Consider the following 19,460-nt stretch of genomic DNA (forward strand, 5'->3'; position numbering starts at 1 on the left):
AAGACTCGCTAGTCCGATGAAATAATTTTATTGTGCAGGAAAAAATATAAATTGTAAACAAGTCAACCAAACATCAACAAATCAAGTTTATTATTACCAGACAGCAGTTCACATTTACAGCAATATAGATCAAAACCATGTCCTCTAGAGCTGTTAGTGTTACAGATTCCGACGCTACAAATGTCTCTGCCAATTTTACTGACTTGGAAAAAGAAGTTCTTTCTGAATACAAAACATTGCTTGTCCAATTGACAACATTAAACGAAGATGTTAAAAGATTAATTCAAACCCACGACAGTTTTGATAATCAAAATGTTCACGGTTTAATGGAAACATGGCAACAACTAGAAAAGCAATCCGGGGTAGTGAACAAAGTTTTTGAAAGTGCTCTCTATGATTTAATTAGGAATTATGATGGGGCTGAATTACCACAACAAGTGAGCTTTGAAAAAATGGAATAAAAGAATGGGCAGTAATGAGAAAGCTGAAACAGAGAATGAAAGAACTAAGGACTAATATACATAAATTGAATGAGAATCTGCTAATAGATAAATGGATACACATGGCAATAGATGCATTTCAGAACGAAAGTAATATTTGAGAAGATCTAATTCGTTGTTCAAGTTGGAATGTAAATGGGGCCATTTTAGTCTTTTTTTTTAAAAAAAAAAAGTGAGTATAACTGTGTTGCCAAAAACAGAATTTCAAAAGCGGGGAAGCCTGTTTAGAGGATTTTATTCGTCTACGGAAGCCAATAGTTAGTAATAGAGGTCATTTAACACTGTTGGATATAACATATTTAGCTGTATTAGTTTTATGCTATTTAGATGTAGGCATGACCAATATTATTCAATCACGTGCAAGTTCCAGAGTCAAAATTTAGTGGGTGGTTTTCTACAATATAATGAAATCTCATCTTAATATATTTTTTCTCCAGAGATTTTCATCCTATTAAAAACCCTCTAGTTTTCTTCTTTATCCAATTCAATTGGCAATTGACTAGCAAACTACGAAAATGTCTGATAACGATAAATACTCTACTCCATTATCTTCAAGATATGCATCTGAAGAAATGTCCAAGATCTTCTCCTTGAGAAACAGATTTTCAACCTGGAGAAGATTATGGTTGAACTTAGCCATTGCTGAAAAGGAAGTTGGTTTGAGTATGATCACTGATGAAGCAATTGAACAAATGAAGAACCATTTAGAAATCACTGACAAGGAAATTGAAGATGCCGCTAAGGAAGAAGCAATTGTTAGACACGATGTCATGGCCCACGTTCATGTTTTCGGTAACACCTGTCCTGCTGCTGCCGGTATTATCCATTTGGGTGCTACTTCTTGTTTTGTTACTGATAATGCTGATTTGATTTTCTTGAGAGATGCATATGATGTTCTCATTCCTAAATTGGTCAATGTCATTGACAGATTAAGTAAATTTGCTTTGGAATATAAGGATTTACCAGTCTTAGGTTGGACCCATTTTCAACCAGCTCAATTGACCACTGTTGGTAAGAGAGCTACTTTATGGCTTCAAGAGTTATTGTGGGATTTAAGAAATATGGTTAGAGCCAGAAATGATATTGGTTTAAGAGGTGTTAAGGGTACTACTGGTACTCAAGCTTCTTTCTTGTCTTTATACCATGGTGATCATGATAAAGTTGAGGAATTGGACAAACGTGTTGTTGAATTGTTAGGGTTTGACACTGTTTACCCATGTACTGGTCAAACTTACTCTAGAAAGATTGATATCGACGTTATTGCTCCATTGGCTTCTTTTGGTGCTACTGCTCACAAGTTCGCTACTGATATCAGATTGTTGGCTAATTTGAAGGAAATTGAAGAGCCATTTGAAAAGTCCCAAATTGGTTCTTCTGCCATGGCCTATAAGAGAAATCCAATGAGATGTGAACGTGTCTGTTCTCTTGCTAGACATTTAAGTGGATTGTTCAACGATGCTGTCCAAACCGCCAGTGTTCAATGGTTTGAAAGAACCTTGGATGACTCTGCTATCAGAAGAATTTCCTTACCTTCTGCTTTCTTAACTGTTGATATTTTATTATCTACCATGTTAAACATTACCAGTGGTTTAGTTGTCTATCCAAAGGTTATTGAAAGAAGAATCAACTCTGAGTTACCATTTATGGCTACTGAAAACATTATTATGGCCATGGTTGAAAAAGGTGGTTCCAGACAAGATTGCCACGAAGAAATCAGAGTTTTGTCTCACCAAGCCAGTGCCGTTGTTAAGCAAGAAGGTGGTGATAATGATTTGATTGAACGTATTAAAAAGACTGAATATTTCAGACCAATTTGGGATGATTTGGATAAGCTTTTGGACCCAAGCACTTTTGTTGGTAGAGCTCCTCAACAAACTGAAAAATTCGTCAAGAATGATGTTGCTAATGCATTAAAGCCATTTGAAAAACACATCACCACTGAAAATGTCGCCTTAAAGGTTTAGAGTTTTTCTTTAGTTTATTTCTTGTTTTTATATTTTAGGAATATATGAGATTTGGTAGAATATCTTGTAGAAATGTAAGCTATATAGAAATGTGAAATTTTTTTATTAATGCTATGAAATCTATTCTAATTCTGTTGTTCTATAATCTTGTCAATATCTTCAACTTCTTGCAATTTGAAATCTTGAGCAAGACTAATACTTTGTTTATTATCAGTGGAATGAAGCAACTTAGCCAATTTAGCTTGAGGACCCCATCCATTTACTGGTGGGTTCAACTTAAATGGTAATAACCAGCTAGTAATGGCAACAAAATTGTCAGAAAGGGATGTTAATTCATGGACCAAATCTTCAATACAGATAAGACCTAAATCATTACCAAATTGATCTTCAACTAATTGATTTGTGTCAAGTTTGGCAACCTTGGTAGATTCTGGATTTTCATCATCTGGAACAAGGATACGAGCTCTCTTTTGAAATAATTGTCGCACAGAGTTTAATGATGGTTGACCGACAATAACATATGGAGCGATCAAGGTTAACATATCCATAACTGTAGGGGTGGCCTTGACAAACACAGCGGTATTTACTTCAGTTAATTTCAAGACTGTTAATAATTGGTTAGCTTTGGTTGGAATCTTTAAACCCTTGGTATGATTTGGGATTCTGATAAGGAATAATAATTTGGCATTACCTTGAGTTTCTTCTTCGGATAAAACTTGTTGCTTCTTCTTAGTCAAGTTTTTGATTCTCTTCTTTTCTAATTCATTTGATTTGTGGTTACTTACTAAAGTTTCAGCTCTAATAAATTTATTTTCTTGTTGCTTTTTCTTGATTTTCTTTTGGGTAACAGCCTTTTCACGAGCTTGTTCTTGTTTCTCCAACCTCTTTCTATCAGCATTCTTTCTCTTACGTAAGAGTATTTCGGGATTAGAATTTAAAATAGCCATGGTTGTTCAATATAATTATGATACTTCTTTAAAGATCAGTAAAAATTGGTTCAATATTTTTTTTTTTTGAGATGACATCGCGAACTGTACTGAGGTTTGGATTTTTTTTTCGGGCCACAACAACAGTGTATCAAAGGCTAAGAAACGAGTGGGGGCCAAGCACGCATCTACGTACAGTAACGACGTTAAGCCTGTTTGTGTCAAACCGTTTACGGAAAATGACGTGCTTTAACGGTTTTTGGTTCCTGCTTTTTGTATCACAACTAAGAAAAGGGTAAGATACGAATACACCTTTGCTGCAAAAAAAAAATATGCCACTACCGTCCAATTAGACTCCCTACCAGACAACCGGCTATTTTTAGGAGTAAAATGAGCCCACATTTATATCTTCTATTAGCAAATAGTCAAAATCCCCAGATACTAAAATATTTTTTATGACTTATGGGCTACTCATGCAAGTATATGTATGCTTGAAATTATAACTTTGAATGAGAAGTCTCAGGTGGTATTTTGATCAAGGCTTATATGTTGTAGATGATAAATCTATATTCACATGGCGTGATTATCATAGAAGGGTTAATGCAACCAAAATCCAGTGGGCTATAACTTCCACTGATGCATTTTGACGTCTGTCCGCATACGGGATAGTGGAATGCCCTCCAGATTTCAGATCCGACCGCCACATATCAAATGTCGTTTAGTAAGCCGCAGTTTTTTTTTGTAATTGATCTAGAATTATTGTTAAAAGGTGTTTTTGCCATTTCGACTATCTATTGTTTGTTGCCGTTCCTGCTTGTGATTGTTATTCACCCTAAAACTTTTGCGCAAATTTTTACCATAAAAATTTCTATATATAAATGAAAAATGTTGCCAACTTTTACCGAAGCTTTCTTGAGACCACCACACTTTCTTTCATTGATCCATAGAATCGTTCAAGTTTATTAAGACTTACTGTATCTAATCAATTGAAACTTCTGTGACAATCAATATAACAATATACTTGTGATCGACCCACATTTTCAACTTTTACAACCAATTCCCCCATTGTAATCACTATACTATTGTGATTAACTAGTGCTTATATTTCAAGTTTTTTAATAGCGGATAGATAATCCATCGAATCAACCAAGCTTTTCCATCTCCTCAACTCATCAAATCGGTTCTCGAATACTAGTCCCAAATCAGAAATATCCTTCATTTAGATCCAGACAGCCATTAAGTTAATTGGGAAATTATTTTCAGACCTGCAGAGAAGCCAATCCCAAAAAAAAATTTTTGATCCCATTACTATAAGGCAGTTCTTCTTATTACCACAAGAAAAGTTCACTTTTTCTCATACGTTTCTCTTTTTCTGATTCAATTTCAACTTCAAAGTTCTTGGTTTCTTGTGAAAGGGCTCATAATTGGTTTCTTTCTACAATAAGCTTTTGAACAGAAGGTTTTTTATACTTTATTTTTCTTATTTATTTTGTTTTACTTTTTCTTTTCTTGTTTTAAAGTTTGGTTTTCCGATTTGGTTTAGTTTCTTCCAAGGATCTAAAATTTTTAGATTAACCCGAAGCGGAACATTTGAAGGTCATATACAACTACAACTTATATCGTTGCCAACAACCATTCTGTTTTCTTTTAGGGTATTTTAGGTTTATTTTTGTTTTACGTATTCATCTGGTTAGCAATCTTTGGGTACAATCGAGGGGAAATTGACAGTTCATTGTTTACAATATTTTCTGGTAACATATTACAGATCAAATTTGAATCATTGTTTCTAGGTTATAATCAGAATAAACAAACACACAAACAATTGGGATTATTAAAAAGGTGTTATTATAGAATCAAGAACAAGGTCATTAGGTTGTCATTTCAAGATCATCCAGAAATACCCATATCAAACATTACTACGTTTTTAAGATAAGTCATCAAAGGGTTTCTCTTCTATTTTTGCATATTCCAGTTTTAATGTCTTATATCATCCAGTTATTGCATTTCACATAATCTTAAAGGTATAATTTACAATATTTATAGAGTATCCCACATCAACTTACATAATTTAACACTCATACAAACAAAAATCATATGGATCAAAATCAACATCTGCATCATCAATTAGATGATTCCTACAAATTGCGGCAAAATCAACCACAACAATTACTGAGACAGCCCAGCCCAAATATTCATATTCAAACAAAAGAACATCTGCATATACAACAAGTAAATCCTCAATATCGTCAAGAGCAGCAACGACAACAATATCATGGAGTTCAATACAGTATGACACCAACCTATATAAAAGTTGAACCAAACGAGGGACAAATAACACCACATAGATATCAACTGCCACAACCTCAACCCCAGAATGTATTTAGGAATCTAAGTGGTCATCATTCAGGGAACGTTTCCTATCAGAGTCAACCAGTTCATCAACCATTGCAACCGGGGTTGCAACAAATTCAACCAGCCGCTCCTCCACAGCAACAGTATCAATATGATTATCCGCATTCTTATCCGCCACCACCACAACATCCACCTCGTCCGCAACTTGTTGCTGCACAATCGCAACCAGTACCTCCTCAACTGCAACCACCACCACCACCACCACAACAACAGAGGTTTGTGCCTGGACCATCATCGGCACCAGCATTTCAATCATTCAATATAAATCAACCTACATTGCCCAATATAGAACAGCAGCACCAGCACCAGCAGCAAATATCTCCGATAGAAACATCGATTACTTCACCATTGGATCGATCCAAAACATCTCCATCTCCCCAAAAGAGGAAGAAATATAAAAAGCATGATTATACCCTGCCTGCAGACCAAGGAGAAACTGAATTGAAGCAGCTTGCTATGAATGCCGCGGATATACCTTTGGCCGAATTAGCATTAAAAATCAGACAAGTTGAGAATGAAGGATCAACAATCATAACTCCAGGGAGTTCTGATCATTTCAAAGCAAAGGAAAACAAAGAGAGACAACGACAATTATTTGGCATGGTTTGGTTGTTGAACTCCTGTGAACATTCTCCTACTGCCGTGGTTCCTCGTAATAGAATTTATGCCCGATATGTTCAAGTTTGTGCTGACAATAGTCTTTCACCATTATCTCCAGCTAGTTTTGGTAAATTGGTGAGAATATTATTTCCTACTTTGACCACAAGAAGGTTGGGTATGAGAGGACAATCTAAGTATCATTATTGTGGAATCAAATTGAACGGTGATCAAACTTTTCAACTGCATTTATTAACACAACAAGCGCTGCTGTCTTCTCAACAACAGCAATTAATGAGTGGATTTTCTGGACAACAAGTTGATTCACCAATATCGTCATCCAATTCATCGTTATCATATGATAGCTCACCATCTTCGCTGTCTCAAATACATACTCCTTCGTACACTCCGATTAATTCACCATCAATTGCAATGACTCCTACAGTCACAGATCAATTACCGCTGGTATCTCATATGAAATATGTTCCTAATTTATTCAAGTTGTTGAATAGCAATGCTGCTCCAAGTTCAAATCCATATACTCCTATTCAATTACCATCCATATATCCCTATTTACCTCGTGATACTGACTACGATATAGCTGATACCCTTCATTCATTATACAAGCTTCATGTTAACTCCATTTTTGAAGCGTTGAGATTCATGCAATTAAAGAAACTCTTTGCTAGTTTCAGCAATTTTAATAGTAAGTTGACTGCGCCAGCTTTCAAACTTTATACTAATGAATGTATTATTGATTGGGTAAAGCAATGTGATTTGTTAATGTATAAGAAAATGATTCGGATGTTGAACAAGTTACAATTACAATTCTTGATTCCAACAGAACAGTTGCGGCAATTGAAGCAAATCTCAAATGGATATATCAAGACTTTGTCTGGTACGTTGATGAATGGGAAAATTTCCAGGAACTTTGTTATTATGAAATTGAAACTAGCAAAACACTTTGTGAATTTATTGAATCGATTAATTAAAGTGATTGAAACTGGACAACCTGCGTCTCGTATTTTAACTGATGCATCCGAGAAACATTCCATGGTTCAGGATTGGAATAAATTGGATATTCGTGAATTAATCAGTCGTGAAATTCCATGTGGTGACCAAAATATAGAAACTTTGACATATATATTAAAGCAAGAAGTAGTGGATTTGCTTGTTGATAAAGGTGAGTCTGGTCCAACCATGTTCGATTTTGCTGAATATATATCTGGTCTTCCAGGACGATTTCCCCAAATCAATGCTAGATTGTTTTTGTTGTTATCGTCTAACTTATTAACTGCATGTCTTAGGGACATTAGCTTGGCTGGAGGAGAAGGTTTCGGAGCTTGGTGGATCGTGAGATGTTGGACTGATGAATATTTGTTGTTGACTGTTGAATTGGGTGGATTTTTTCTGGATGATTTCCAAGCAATGGAAGCTATTAATTTGCCAGTGCCAGTACCAAGTTTTGCCAGTGAAAGAATCGATGCTGGCCCTGTGGGAGTGAATTCGCAAGGATCACCAACAGAATCCCAACAAATTGAGACACAGCACAATCAAAGATCGTTCCCCGGAGATGGTTCCAGCATTAATGAAGCAAGCAATCCGGTAAGTGGAGCCGGAAATACTTCAGGATTTGACAATTCATTAGGTGTAATTGATTTGTTAGATACCTCGTTAGAATTCGAGACTCGTAATTCTCAATTAGCAAGCATGCCTTCTCAATCGGAAATATTGGTCAACTATGAGAGTAATATCGAAAGTATTCTCAACCAATGAAACAGTTGTTTCATTATTATGCATTTTTTAACTTTTAATATATTTAATTAACTCTGGTTAAGATTTATCCTTTAAAATTGTAGTTAGTCATAAATATTAGGCACTGCGCGGCTGCGAATTGTTCCCCCTATATATCTTTCAATACCTTGGCGGCAAAAAAAAATAAAAAACATTCTTACATTTACCTTTCTTCTAGCACATCCACACAAACACCTCTAAAATGGAATTGGAAAATGTATTGAAAAGGTTTAAATTGACTGAACAAGATTTGGCAATTTTGGAATCTAAAGTTTACTGGGAACGGAAACTTATTGCTTTGTTATTGCAGTATGTTTACATATTTCCAAATGATGAAAATAGTAAGCGGGAATTCAACGATTGTGTTAGCAATGAAAAGGTTCAAGTTACAGGTAAGTATTTAACCCCTGGAAAGAGAGGGGTTGTTGCTTGTAAGGATTTTAAACAACCTGGGGAAGTTATTATGGAAATTAATCCAGTTGCAGTTCCTTCATCTGATTCTATTGATTGTTTTACCAAAAATTACCAAATTGAAGAACTTGAAAAAGTATTAGAACCTTATATTAACAAAGTACATCCAGGAAGAAAAGAAGAGGATGATATCACATTTCAACTAGTTATCCGGGTTTATCTCACTTATTTGTATGATCCTCATTACAAAGCCAGAGTGGATAATTTGTGTACTCACCAACATGAACAAAGGCTTGACCCCATTAGAGAATACATAACCCTTCTGCAATCTCGTCTTGTTCAGATATTAACTGACTTCTTAAACAGTCTGACAATTGGGAAAAGTGTTCTTAAAGAGAAATCATTGATTCATCTGCAAAGGAAAGGATGGAAATTTCTCGAAGCATTGATTTGCGTTGTTTTAATTAACCACAATATTTTATTGGATCAAGATAATGAACCAATTGGAATCGGGTTGGATCCTGATTTCTCGTTAATTAATCACAGTTGTGCTCCTAATTGTATCTTGAAACACAAACAAAATTGGCTGGGGTTTGAACTTGTGAATACTGTTCCAATTGTAAAAAATTCTGAACTTACTGTAACTTATATTGATACTTGTTTTCCCAAAGAACTTCGAATGTTAGATTTACGGTCCAGATATTTCTTTAACTGTAAATGTGAATTATGTCTGAAGCAAGAGGATCCATACTTTAGTTATTGTTGTCCCTATTGTCATGGAGCACTCAAAACAGTCCCTTTTGTACAATTTTTAATTAACAACAATTATCCACCCCCAACTTGTTTAAGCTGTTCTAAAACCATCAGTTCTGTGTCCTATAACAATACCAACTATATTATTAAGTTTTTCCTTGCCCTGATTCTTTTTTGTCATAGAAAGTTTGTGAACGCTGACAGTCCAGAACACATCTTATTCTTGACAAAAGAGTTGGAAATGAATTGCAAGGCCAAATTAAAGGATGTAATTGAAGGTTTATTATTGAACTCAGATGACTTTACTCTAGAAGATAGTCAATTCAATATTGTGTACAGATTGATAAATGAGATCATTCAATACAATGTGTTTCCGGTCTATGCATTTCCCATGAACAGAATTATTGGTTCTTTGGATGAAACAAAAGAAACTAAGGAGTTGACGATTCTTGGTATGAGGTTGAATTTAGGGCTTATCAATACTTTACTAGTTACAATTCCATCTGATTTGAGTCATCAAGAATCCCAAAATGGGCTGATGTTTTTAGAACTTGCTGGAAAGGTTTTGCATATCTTACTGGTTGCAAATGATGTAAACTACTATTCTATTGGTGATCGCAGAATGGATCTTGGAGTGTTATGTCTATGTGGTGAATTCTTCACTAGACAAGTTGGAGTTAAGTCCAAGGAACTAATTGTTCAACAGTATTTGGAAGTCTACCAAGAATTCTCCAAGAAATGGCCCATCGAGAACCCTGAACCCCAGGTCAGTCTCACCCATTACTGTTTACGCCAATTATTCGAGTTTGCTAATATACTGCATTTGTTTATTGAAACAACTACCGAGTTTAGATTGTACAATGCCAAAAGAGAGGTAATTCCGTTATTCTATATATGATTAAAAAAAAACACAACTTCTATACATCGTTTAATGCAACACATACAGCACCCTTATGGTGACCATTATACTGTCTAACAGTTTCACTATTAGACAAATCCCACAACCTCACATAATGATCAGAACAAGCAGTCACTAGGTATGCACTGTCTGCACTGAATGCACAATCCCATACCCATCGTTGATGTCCCTGTAATGTTGTTTCCAAAGTAAAATTTTGCTCAGTAGACCAAATTCTAGCTGTATGGTCTGCTGAACAAGTAGCCAAATGTTTCATATCCGTCAGTAATAATACCCGAGTGATATATTTCAGATGGGATCGGAACTTAGTAACGGGTGTTAATGAAGTTATATCCTTTTGATTTTGCATTTTCCATACATAACAATTCCCCTTGTGATTCCCAGCCACAAGCATTGATCCATCACTGGCTACAGATATGGAATTTATAGGCACATCATCTTCAGGAATTAAATGATGAGTGCATTGATTCTCACCTAGATCCCAAACACGAATGTTTCCGTCTTGATCACAACTTATAAGTTCACCTTGATTAGGATGAATGACAACTTCATTCACAGGACAATTATGTTTGTAATTCCTTTGCACAGACGGAGACCTCACATCCCACACTTTAACCATTCCATCTTCCAGAGATGTAACCATCCATTTATTTTCCGCTTGGAAGGCAAGCGAAGTCACGTTATTAGTATGGCCTTCAAATGTCATGACGGGATTATTATCACTATTGCCACCGGAATTACTTCCACCACCTGTTCCAGCATTAGCAGCTGATGTTTGAGCTGCGTTGTTCCCGGTACTCCCACCCTGTCGTATGTCGTATAATCGAACATATAAGTTCCCAGCAGCAGCAAGGAATCGTTTGTCGGAGGTGATTTCCAATCGATTGACCTGGGAGTCTGTATGTTGGATTGTTCGGGAACATACCCCTGTTAATGCATCCCAGAATCTAATTGTATGATCATAACCTGCTGATGCTAATATAACAGACATGATTTTGATTGAGTGAGTGGAGCAGATGTAAGATGTCAATATTTGGAAGAAATGATATCAGAAATATTATTACGTTTGTATTTTTCTGGTGAGTACACTACTTAATTTTATTGCACTATCTATATATATATATCTATCAACAAGAATGCTAATATGATAATGTTACTTAAAAGCCGTTAATCTTTGTATATACTATGTAAGTTATTAAATGTTCATCTAGTTTGAAGTGAATGTGGTTTCTCATCTATTAAAAATATTGATTGATAATCATTCTTTGTTCAGGGGTTAAACTGACAGGATAATCAACCTTAAATGTTATTTCCAAATCACCTCTAGTTCCTGGAGCCTTACTTATAGGCATACCTAATCCTGGGTATGTTGTGGTGGTGTTTGGTTGAACTGGTTGTGATCTTGAGAATGGTATTCTTCTTCCGTCTATGGTGGTGACTTCTCGTTCAAATCCACACAAGGATTCCTTGAATGATAAAGGTAAGTTCATCTTCAAGTTATTACCATCTCTCTTAAATACAGGATGAGGCTTTTCTTCAATCACAAATTGAATGGTTTGTCTACCACCGGTTTCTGGTTCATAATCACCTTCGTTAGTGAAATTGATCTTGGTACCTGCTTTCCAACCAGGTTTAATATTTATAGTAACAATTGAAGAACCTTGACTACCATCGGCATTCTTTCTATTAATCTTCAACTTCTTGGTAGCACCAGCAAACAAATCTTCTAAAGCAACAGGTAATTGTCTGGTAACTGTGGTTGGCTCAGCTCGAGCGGCTGATCTTCCACCAAACCCACCAGGCATACCTCCTCCTCCTCCTCCACTTCTGAATCCGCCTGCTCCACCAAATGGACTACCACCAAATGGACTACCACCGGCACCTCCGGGGAAGCCGCTGGAACTGAATGTAAATCCATCATCACCCATGCCGAATCCACCCATTTGTGAGAATATATTGAATGCGTCAGCTTGTGAAAATCCACCAGAATGGAATCCTCCACTTGGCATACCTCCACCACCGAATCCTCCGGCTCCTCCGAATGGATTACCACCTGCTGGGGCATTTCCTCGAGCAGCTTCTAACCCGTAGTCATCATACACTTGTCTTTTATCTTCATTGGATAAGATATCAAATGCTTCTGAGATTTCTTTGAATTTTTCAGTATCACCAGTTGGTTTATCTGGATGGTACTTCAATGCTGATTTTCTGTATGCCTTCTTAATTTCTTGTTCACTGGCAGTTGGACTGACTCCCAATAAATCGTAGAGCTTAGTTTCCTTAACCATTGTGTGTGATTATGCTTATACTGAAATGTACTTAATTGTTGCGAGGGTAAAAGGGGGGTTAATTGCAATTGTAAGGGTTAACAAAAATTGCTATCTCCTGAAAGAAATGGGTGAATAGAGTTGAATTTTTATGGCAGCTTTTTTCAGCGTGTTTTTTTTTTTCTCCTGGCAAAAAAATATTTTGTCTTCTGAGTGCCAGTTTTTTCTAGAAGGTTCTACAACGAACGAGAGTATACTTGGAACTGGCAAGGATTCATCATACTTATGCTATAATATCAAGCAAATTAATATAAACAAGTACATACACATCACAACCACAGCTTAGTCCTTCTTTTCAGCTGCCAATCTTTCTGCCTTTTTGAGCGCTCTTTTACGAATAGCTTGGTGCATACTGAAGTTGAGAGAATTTGCAACCTTGGAATAAACACCCACAGTATTGGCAATTGCAAAATGCATAATTGCATGAGACCAATATGGTGTGTTGGTGGCAAACCTTTCTTGAGCACCGTTACGACGTCCTACTCCACGCAAAGTGGCAGCAACGAATTGCTTTGGGTTTGGAATTGTGGCTGAAGTACGTCTAATCTTGGACATGGCCGAGGTAACCAAATAGGAAATAACCAATTCAACATCTACACCTTGAGGTTTCAATTCTCCAGCAAGAGCATTGGACCATGCTTGTAAGAATGCCTTAGATCCAGAATAGGTAGCCAAATAAGGAGTAGGCAATAATCCACCAAAAGAGCCCATGGTTAAGATCAAACCTCTAACCTTCTTCTTTTCTTTCTTGATAGTAGACACAATCAATGGAGCAACAACCTGAGTGATTTTTAATGTAGCAGTGTTGTTAATGGTGATAATATCATTCAATTCCTTCTCATCTGTTTCAAGGAATGGAACTGGGATAGAATGGGATTGTCCGACATTATTGACTAACACGGTGATTGGCAATTCAGAAACAACGTTTCTAAGAGAAATATAGTTTGCATCATCATCGGTGGAAGCATCAAATGCAACAATCTTAGTTTGGACCTTATATTTAGATTCAATTTCAGTAGCAATCAATTCTAATTTGGATTGAGTTCTAGAGACCAACACAATGTTTAATCCTTTCTTTGCTAATTGAAATGCATATTCTTTACCAATTCCATCAGAGGCTCCAGTTACAACTGCCCATTTACCTTGTTTAGCACCATACTTTTTGAAATTAACAGGGGGTAAAATAAATAAGCCAAAAATCATAGAACCAAAGCTTAACCCTAATATGGTCAATTTGAGGACTCCAAAGAGCAATGCACCATAAAGTGCATAGTATACTACGCGATTCCCTGAAAGGGAGGATAATAAGTCTTCAACTGACATGGTTGGAAAATATCCCTATATGAGTTCTGTTACACGTAAGTTGCCTCCAATTTTTTGCTGTCTCAATAGAAAAACCAACCCGTATTTTTTTTTTTTTCAGCCCCGATTTTATTCAGTGATTACCCGGTTGTATCTACATACTGAAAATATTACATCTACAAATATATAATAATTGACTTATTAAATCCCTTCTAATTCCTTTTATTTACAGTTACAACTAATATACACAGTTTTAATCACTCGCAACATATCTACTTTGAAAAAAAAAATAATATTTATGGTTTCTTCTTCCTTTGTCATGGTTTCTTCTTCTCAGAGATAGGTAAACTCTTCTAGTTTTTCAGTAGTTAATTGAACATGTAGTTCCTCTCTTGCAGCTTGTTTATCCAAATTTGAAACATCACTTTCTAATTTCAACTTTGCCTTTTGTAAATTGATAATCTCTTTATCAACTTTTGACAAGTCATTAAATCTGCTTTCCAATTTGGTTTGAGTGGTTTCATCTTGAATACCCATGATATTAATCCATGGATTCTTGAATGTTTTTAATTTGTCATTGACAATAGTATCCTTATAATGACGGGGAGTGCCACCTTTGGCTTCATTTGCTGAATACTTGGAATCGTAATGATATCCACCGGATCCACCACGGAAACTACCTCTACCTCGATAACTTACTCTGTGTCCTCTATAAGCACCGGAACTTTCATGGTATCCAGCACTGGCACCTCTAGCTTCTTCTCCTTCTCCACCATGTATTACTTCTTCAGCTGGAGTTGCGTCATGTGGAACTTCTGGAGATGGGTCACTACCACGATGATCAGGAGGTGTATAGCTCTCTCGATTATTACTATATGAACCATAACCACCTCGTCCACCTTCTCTTCCACCATAATACCCAGATCCATATCTTCCACTGCGTGCCTGATATCCACCTCGCCTCTCACCTCCATAGTACCCTCTATAATAACCATCACTGCTTGCTCCTCCCCTATTTCCGCTTCCACTTCCACTTCCACTTCCGCGTCCTCTATACGATGTACTATCTCTATACCTTCCATGACCACGATAAGAGCCACGGTATCCATTCAGATAACTATTGTGGTCTTCATAATAGTGGCCAGATGAACCAGTAGTATCTGCCCCATTTGCGCCACCATTGGGTCCAGAACTACCCCCGGTACTCATATTGGGGTTAGATGCTGATGATGTGTTATCTAACGCCATGTTTATTCCCTACTTGTTATCTTGTGACGATAAAGAAATGAAAACCTTGTTCCTATTTCTTTTTTCGTGGTCTGGATTTTTCCTGCTTGCAGTTCAGGATACCTTGGAATAAACCTGTAAAATTGTGTTAACATGTAGTTGCAATAACATGTAAAAAAAGAAATAACCTGTAATTAAACCTACACCACATCCAATCACTAATTCATTGAATGTGATACTATAAACAAGTGCTGAATTGGAAGGAATCAACATCAACCCATTTGTTAATGTGGTTAGTTTACTTGGAAATTAATAAAATTTCTATTGGAATTTCACTTTCATTGTGGGGTGTGGTAATGGTAAGGATTATGGAACCACAAGGATATCAAAATTATTTGTTTATTTGGAGAACTATAATTCATACGCCAGTTCTAGATCAGACGCGCCATCTTCTTGAGTGTTTACATTCGGATTTACTCTTCGTAAATACTCCATTCTTGCATCTTACCAGGTGGCTGTGTTCCTGCCAGGTCCTTTTTGTTTTGTGTGAAAAAATTGTGTGTCATTACATCTCTCAAATAGGAAATTATAGTCACGAGCCAGAATGTTAAGGAAAATGTTCGTGCGAAGCACAATTTGATAACATCCTAAATTATTGTCAACTCTTTCTTAAATCTGTCTGGGTTTTCTTAATCCACTTTTCCCTTTATGGAACAAGAATAACACTGAATTTAAATTCTTGCTTAGGTATTTCTTATTCTATAGCAATTAAGTATACTTGAATGGTTCGATTATCCTTTTTTTTTTACGATAAACGACAACCAAATTAATTTGCACAGACAATTAGTTTAAACTATTGCACAAAATCACTCAAGCCAAGATTTACAGCTTCGTTCAAAGATCCTGATACACCTAACCCATACTGACATATTATTTAACTTGGGCAATTTCCATCATGTCATCTACAACACCTAGAATCCCTTCGGGAAGAGCATCATTCATTCCTAGTAGTCCTTTGCCTCCTATGCCAGTTTCAACCACTTTAAGCACCCCTCCTCTCACACCACCAAAGAACAATCCTCCGAAACGACGAAATACTACGATTGGTGATGACGAATCGATATTCGATACAGTATGGAAAGCAACGTGTAAAACTGGTAATACAATCGCACCTAATGAATTGTTCAAGTTGTTACGGCTGTTGGAACTAGATTTGACTTCAGCTAACAGCAGCAATAACTTCCTCACTAATGACACAGTTATCAAACAACGGATTCTAGAGCAAATACAGCAACGAAAAGATATGCCAATCACTAAGGATCGAGCCTTTGAGATAATTTCTCAATGCTTGGATGATGTGAAGTTAATTGATGTCGATAGAGGAATAATAATAGGCAAATCGAACAAGCTTGATCGTTCACGAATATACCATGATAATTTTAGTAATATGCTAAGCAAACACAATATTATTGATGATACAGAAAGTTTGGATGATTATGATGACACAGCAACATTAATGGAACCCCGACCGAAGGAATTGTCACCTGTTGATGAGCCTGATTCTGATGTTTTTAAACACAAGCGACTGGATCTGGCTCAATCAACAAAACTGAATTCTTCTTCAATGTCACAAATACGGCAAACATTACAAGATTTAGAGAAATTCCATAATAAACTCGACCAACAATATTCAAACTTGGAAAATGATATATCTCTGATTAAACAAAAGAATGATCAAGACATGAAAGAATTGAAAGCACTAATAGAGAATAATGATAGCATGATTGACAGAATTGACATGATCCGTGAAGAGTTAATTGACCTATCCTGGGAATTCAATCAGTATAAAGAGGAAAGAGGATATGATCCCCAGTATTTTGAGCAATTGAAATCAGCTTTCAATGGTGAATTTGTCGAAGATATACCAGAGCAAGATCCGAATCATGAATCATTATGGGAAAAAAATGGATCACGAAGAGTTAAATCACTCTCAGGGATTCCAGTAAGGAAGCAAGCCAAAGAAAATAGAAGATCTTATTATGGGATCGTGTCAAACAGGGAGAGATTTGATATCGACAATGAAAATAAAGAGTTTAAACCAAGCAATATTCCGGTATTGACAAGCGTATCTAAGCAACATAGAAGATCTTACTATGAAATCATGGCAAGCAACAATAATTCAGATCAAAGAACAGGTTTGAAACCAAAGAATATTGTATCTGATAGAGCACCTGGTAAAGAAAAACGAATGTCATACTATGGATATATGTCTAGCAGTAATCGTTCTAGTATTGAAGGATCAAATTTGAAACCAAGTAATATTGTACCAGCTGTAAATGACAGACTATCCAGTGATAAACGAACTTCTTATTATGAATATATGGCAAGAAATAACCGTCTAAGCTTGATACAAAACACAAACTTGAAAGTAACTAATATAGTTCCAGCATCAAATGATAACTTATCCCTTGATTTAAAGGATCTCTGTGATGTATCCCTGAACGTTGATAAAATAATGACACATACCGAGTCTGATCCAGAAGACTTGCCACTAGGAGAAAGCTCCCGTTTGGACGAATGCGATCAAGACCACCAGGATGATATTGCTATCACAAAGAGTGTGAATTCTGGTTCGGTACGAGAATCATTGATATCAGTGGATATTTCAACCGATGATGACAATTTCATGCTGTATGGCGATATAACGAATCCCCACTACTCGAGCATTACAGAGGAAATGGACAAGGGCTTTGAGTATGAAAAGTTGCAAGCTGATGATAGTGACGATCTACAAACGAACGCCATATTGCCTGTATATGACGCAGAAGAGATTCTGACTGAAGAAGCTACTAAGTTTTGGTTAGCTATTATCTTCTTGATACTAGCCCTTTCTTATATAATTTAATACTCGTAAAATTTTCTATTTGTAAATACACACATTATCCCATATTAACCGATCTTGAATAATTGTCATAGTGAGCATCACCGCTGACTTCATTATCACTTCCATCTTCTTGGAAATATGGATGGATCAATGCTCGCTTTGCGCTTATTCTTCTACTTGGATCATAAACCAACATTTGCTCTAAAAGGTCAATACCGTCTTTATCCAAGCTTGTAACTGCTTCTGATAATGGTTTCTTCTTCCATTGTGGGAATCCAGGCTTAAAATCAGGCAAATAGCTAATATCGGGCCAGACTTCTTCATTAGGAGTACCCAAGGTTCTGAAAATCCGGAAGATTTCATCAATTTCGGAATCACCAGGGAACAAAGGTTTTCTATTACACATTTCCGCAAATATACATCCCACAGACCACATATCCACCCCAGTAGAGTATTGTTTACCACCAAGCAAGATTTCTGGGGCACGGTACCATAATGTGACCACTTCGTGGGTGTATGCTCGCAAGGGGACCCCAAAGGCACGAGCTAACCCGAAATCAGCAAGCTTCAAATTACCTTCCTTGTCAATCAAAAGGTTCTGTGGTTTCAAATCACGATGTAAGACACGGTGGGAGTGACAGTGTTTTATACCTCTGATAAGTTGATTCATGAATCGCTTAACCATATCATTGCCCAATCCCATGCCTTGAGGAATCGATTCCATGTATTTCTTCAAATCCAAATCAAGAAACTCAAACACAAGGTAAAGTTTGTGAGAGTCTGAATGAATAATGTCGTATAATCTTACGATATTGTCGTCTCTCATTTCTTTAAGGAGAGAGATTTCCCGGATAGCAGTGGATGGAACCCCTTCATCTTCAGATTCCAATCTGATTTTCTTAAGAGCAACAATCCTATTGTTGTGTTTAGTGTCTAAAGCTTTGTAAACCACACCATAGGTTCCTTCTCCTACTTTTTCTAGACGTTGGTAATCCGATAATTCAACCATGTGTGTTTATTCTAGTTATTTATATTAAAATGTGAATGCAATAATTTCAAACAAGATTCCAACCAGCTGACTGTTCAAAGGGGGGAAAGGTCTTACTTCTAAATTTAGTATTTTTTGGAGGATTTAATCCGTGTATCTGAAAAAGTAACAAATTGTAACGAACTGTTCACTCTGACTGTCAAAAAAGAAACAAAGAAATTTTGGTTCAAGAAAAGAACGACGCGCGCCTTATGGAATTTATCTTCTATGCACTACAAGATCGCAAAATTAGGAAAATAATTTAGACGAAACTTAACAAGCAATAATATTAGCAGGTTACAGATTTCAATTAGAGATTTACATTGTTGAACTATGATGTAAACAAGATTGTTTGCTAAATAATGAATTGTTCCTTTAAATCCCTAATTCTAATAATATAAATAAATAAATTAAATA

At 36.3% G+C, this 19,460-nt stretch overlaps 11 protein-coding genes across 11 annotated transcripts; 5 read left to right on the forward strand and 6 right to left on the reverse strand. All coding sequences in view use genetic code 12, as the record gives it.

Annotated features, from left to right (window-relative positions):
- Positions 1-59: 59 nt before the first annotated feature.
- Positions 60-861, forward strand: SPAPADRAFT_59477 (uncharacterized protein; the record flags this gene model as incomplete). Its single annotated transcript, XM_007373577.1, has 1 exon — positions 60-861. One exon carries the CDS (start codon positions 138-140, stop codon positions 459-461), a length of 324 nt encoding a protein of 107 aa, XP_007373639.1.
- A 116-nt stretch (positions 862-977) lies between these two features.
- On the forward strand, positions 978-2,520 carry ADE13 (adenylosuccinase; the record flags this gene model as incomplete). Its single annotated transcript, XM_007373578.1, has 1 exon — positions 978-2,520. The coding sequence occupies one exon, from the start codon at positions 1,016-1,018 to the stop codon at positions 2,462-2,464; it is 1,449 nt and encodes a 482-aa protein (XP_007373640.1).
- RPL7 (Rpl7p) lies at positions 2,502-3,451 on the reverse strand (the record flags this gene model as incomplete). Its single annotated transcript, XM_007373579.1, has 1 exon — positions 2,502-3,451. One exon carries the CDS (start codon positions 3,409-3,411, stop codon positions 2,590-2,592), a length of 822 nt encoding a protein of 273 aa, XP_007373641.1.
- Positions 3,452-4,746: 1,295 nt separating this feature from the next.
- Positions 4,747-8,243, forward strand: RFX1 (Rfx1p; the record flags this gene model as incomplete). Its single annotated transcript, XM_007373580.1, has 2 exons — positions 4,747-5,677; positions 5,867-8,243. The coding sequence occupies 2 exons, from the start codon at positions 5,485-5,487 to the stop codon at positions 8,173-8,175; spliced, it is 2,502 nt and encodes an 833-aa protein (XP_007373642.1).
- Positions 8,244-8,395: 152 nt separating this feature from the next.
- Positions 8,396-12,680, forward strand: SPAPADRAFT_65242 (uncharacterized protein; the record flags this gene model as incomplete). Its single annotated transcript, XM_007373581.1, has 1 exon — positions 8,396-12,680. One exon carries the CDS (start codon positions 8,396-8,398, stop codon positions 10,253-10,255), a length of 1,860 nt encoding a protein of 619 aa, XP_007373643.1.
- On the reverse strand, positions 9,989-12,656 carry SIS1 (type II HSP40 co-chaperone; the record flags this gene model as incomplete). Its single annotated transcript, XM_007373582.1, has 1 exon — positions 9,989-12,656. One exon carries the CDS (start codon positions 12,562-12,564, stop codon positions 11,515-11,517), a length of 1,050 nt encoding a protein of 349 aa, XP_007373644.1.
- Positions 10,275-11,267, reverse strand: SPAPADRAFT_133386 (TOR complex subunit; the record flags this gene model as incomplete). The annotated part of the gene is made up of 1 exon (XM_007373583.1): positions 10,275-11,267. One exon carries the CDS (start codon positions 11,265-11,267, stop codon positions 10,275-10,277), a length of 993 nt encoding a protein of 330 aa, XP_007373645.1.
- A 124-nt stretch (positions 12,681-12,804) lies between the features above and the next one.
- Positions 12,805-13,947, reverse strand: SPAPADRAFT_59486 (ketoreductase; the record flags this gene model as incomplete). The annotated part of the gene is made up of 1 exon (XM_007373584.1): positions 12,805-13,947. The coding sequence occupies one exon, from the start codon at positions 13,924-13,926 to the stop codon at positions 12,886-12,888; it is 1,041 nt and encodes a 346-aa protein (XP_007373646.1).
- A 291-nt stretch (positions 13,948-14,238) lies between these two features.
- Positions 14,239-15,153, reverse strand: SPAPADRAFT_49143 (uncharacterized protein; the record flags this gene model as incomplete). Its single annotated transcript, XM_007373585.1, has 1 exon — positions 14,239-15,153. One exon carries the CDS (start codon positions 15,151-15,153, stop codon positions 14,239-14,241), a length of 915 nt encoding a protein of 304 aa, XP_007373647.1.
- A 687-nt stretch (positions 15,154-15,840) lies between these two features.
- On the forward strand, positions 15,841-16,638 carry SPAPADRAFT_59488 (uncharacterized protein; the record flags this gene model as incomplete). Its single annotated transcript, XM_007373586.1, has 1 exon — positions 15,841-16,638. A coding segment is annotated over one exon (488 nt), but the record flags the coding sequence as incomplete, so codon positions are not given.
- Positions 16,639-16,656: 18 nt separating this feature from the next.
- On the reverse strand, positions 16,657-19,211 carry CDC28 (cyclin-dependent serine/threonine-protein kinase; the record flags this gene model as incomplete). The annotated part of the gene is made up of 1 exon (XM_007373587.1): positions 16,657-19,211. One exon carries the CDS (start codon positions 19,023-19,025, stop codon positions 18,072-18,074), a length of 954 nt encoding a protein of 317 aa, XP_007373649.1.
- Positions 19,212-19,460: the final 249 nt, after the last annotated feature.

This window comes from Spathaspora passalidarum, assembly GCF_000223485.1.
Source record: "Spathaspora passalidarum NRRL Y-27907 unplaced genomic scaffold SPAPAscaffold_2, whole genome shotgun sequence".
In the NCBI taxonomy this organism is placed as follows: Eukaryota; Fungi; Ascomycota; class Pichiomycetes; order Serinales; family Debaryomycetaceae; genus Spathaspora; species Spathaspora passalidarum.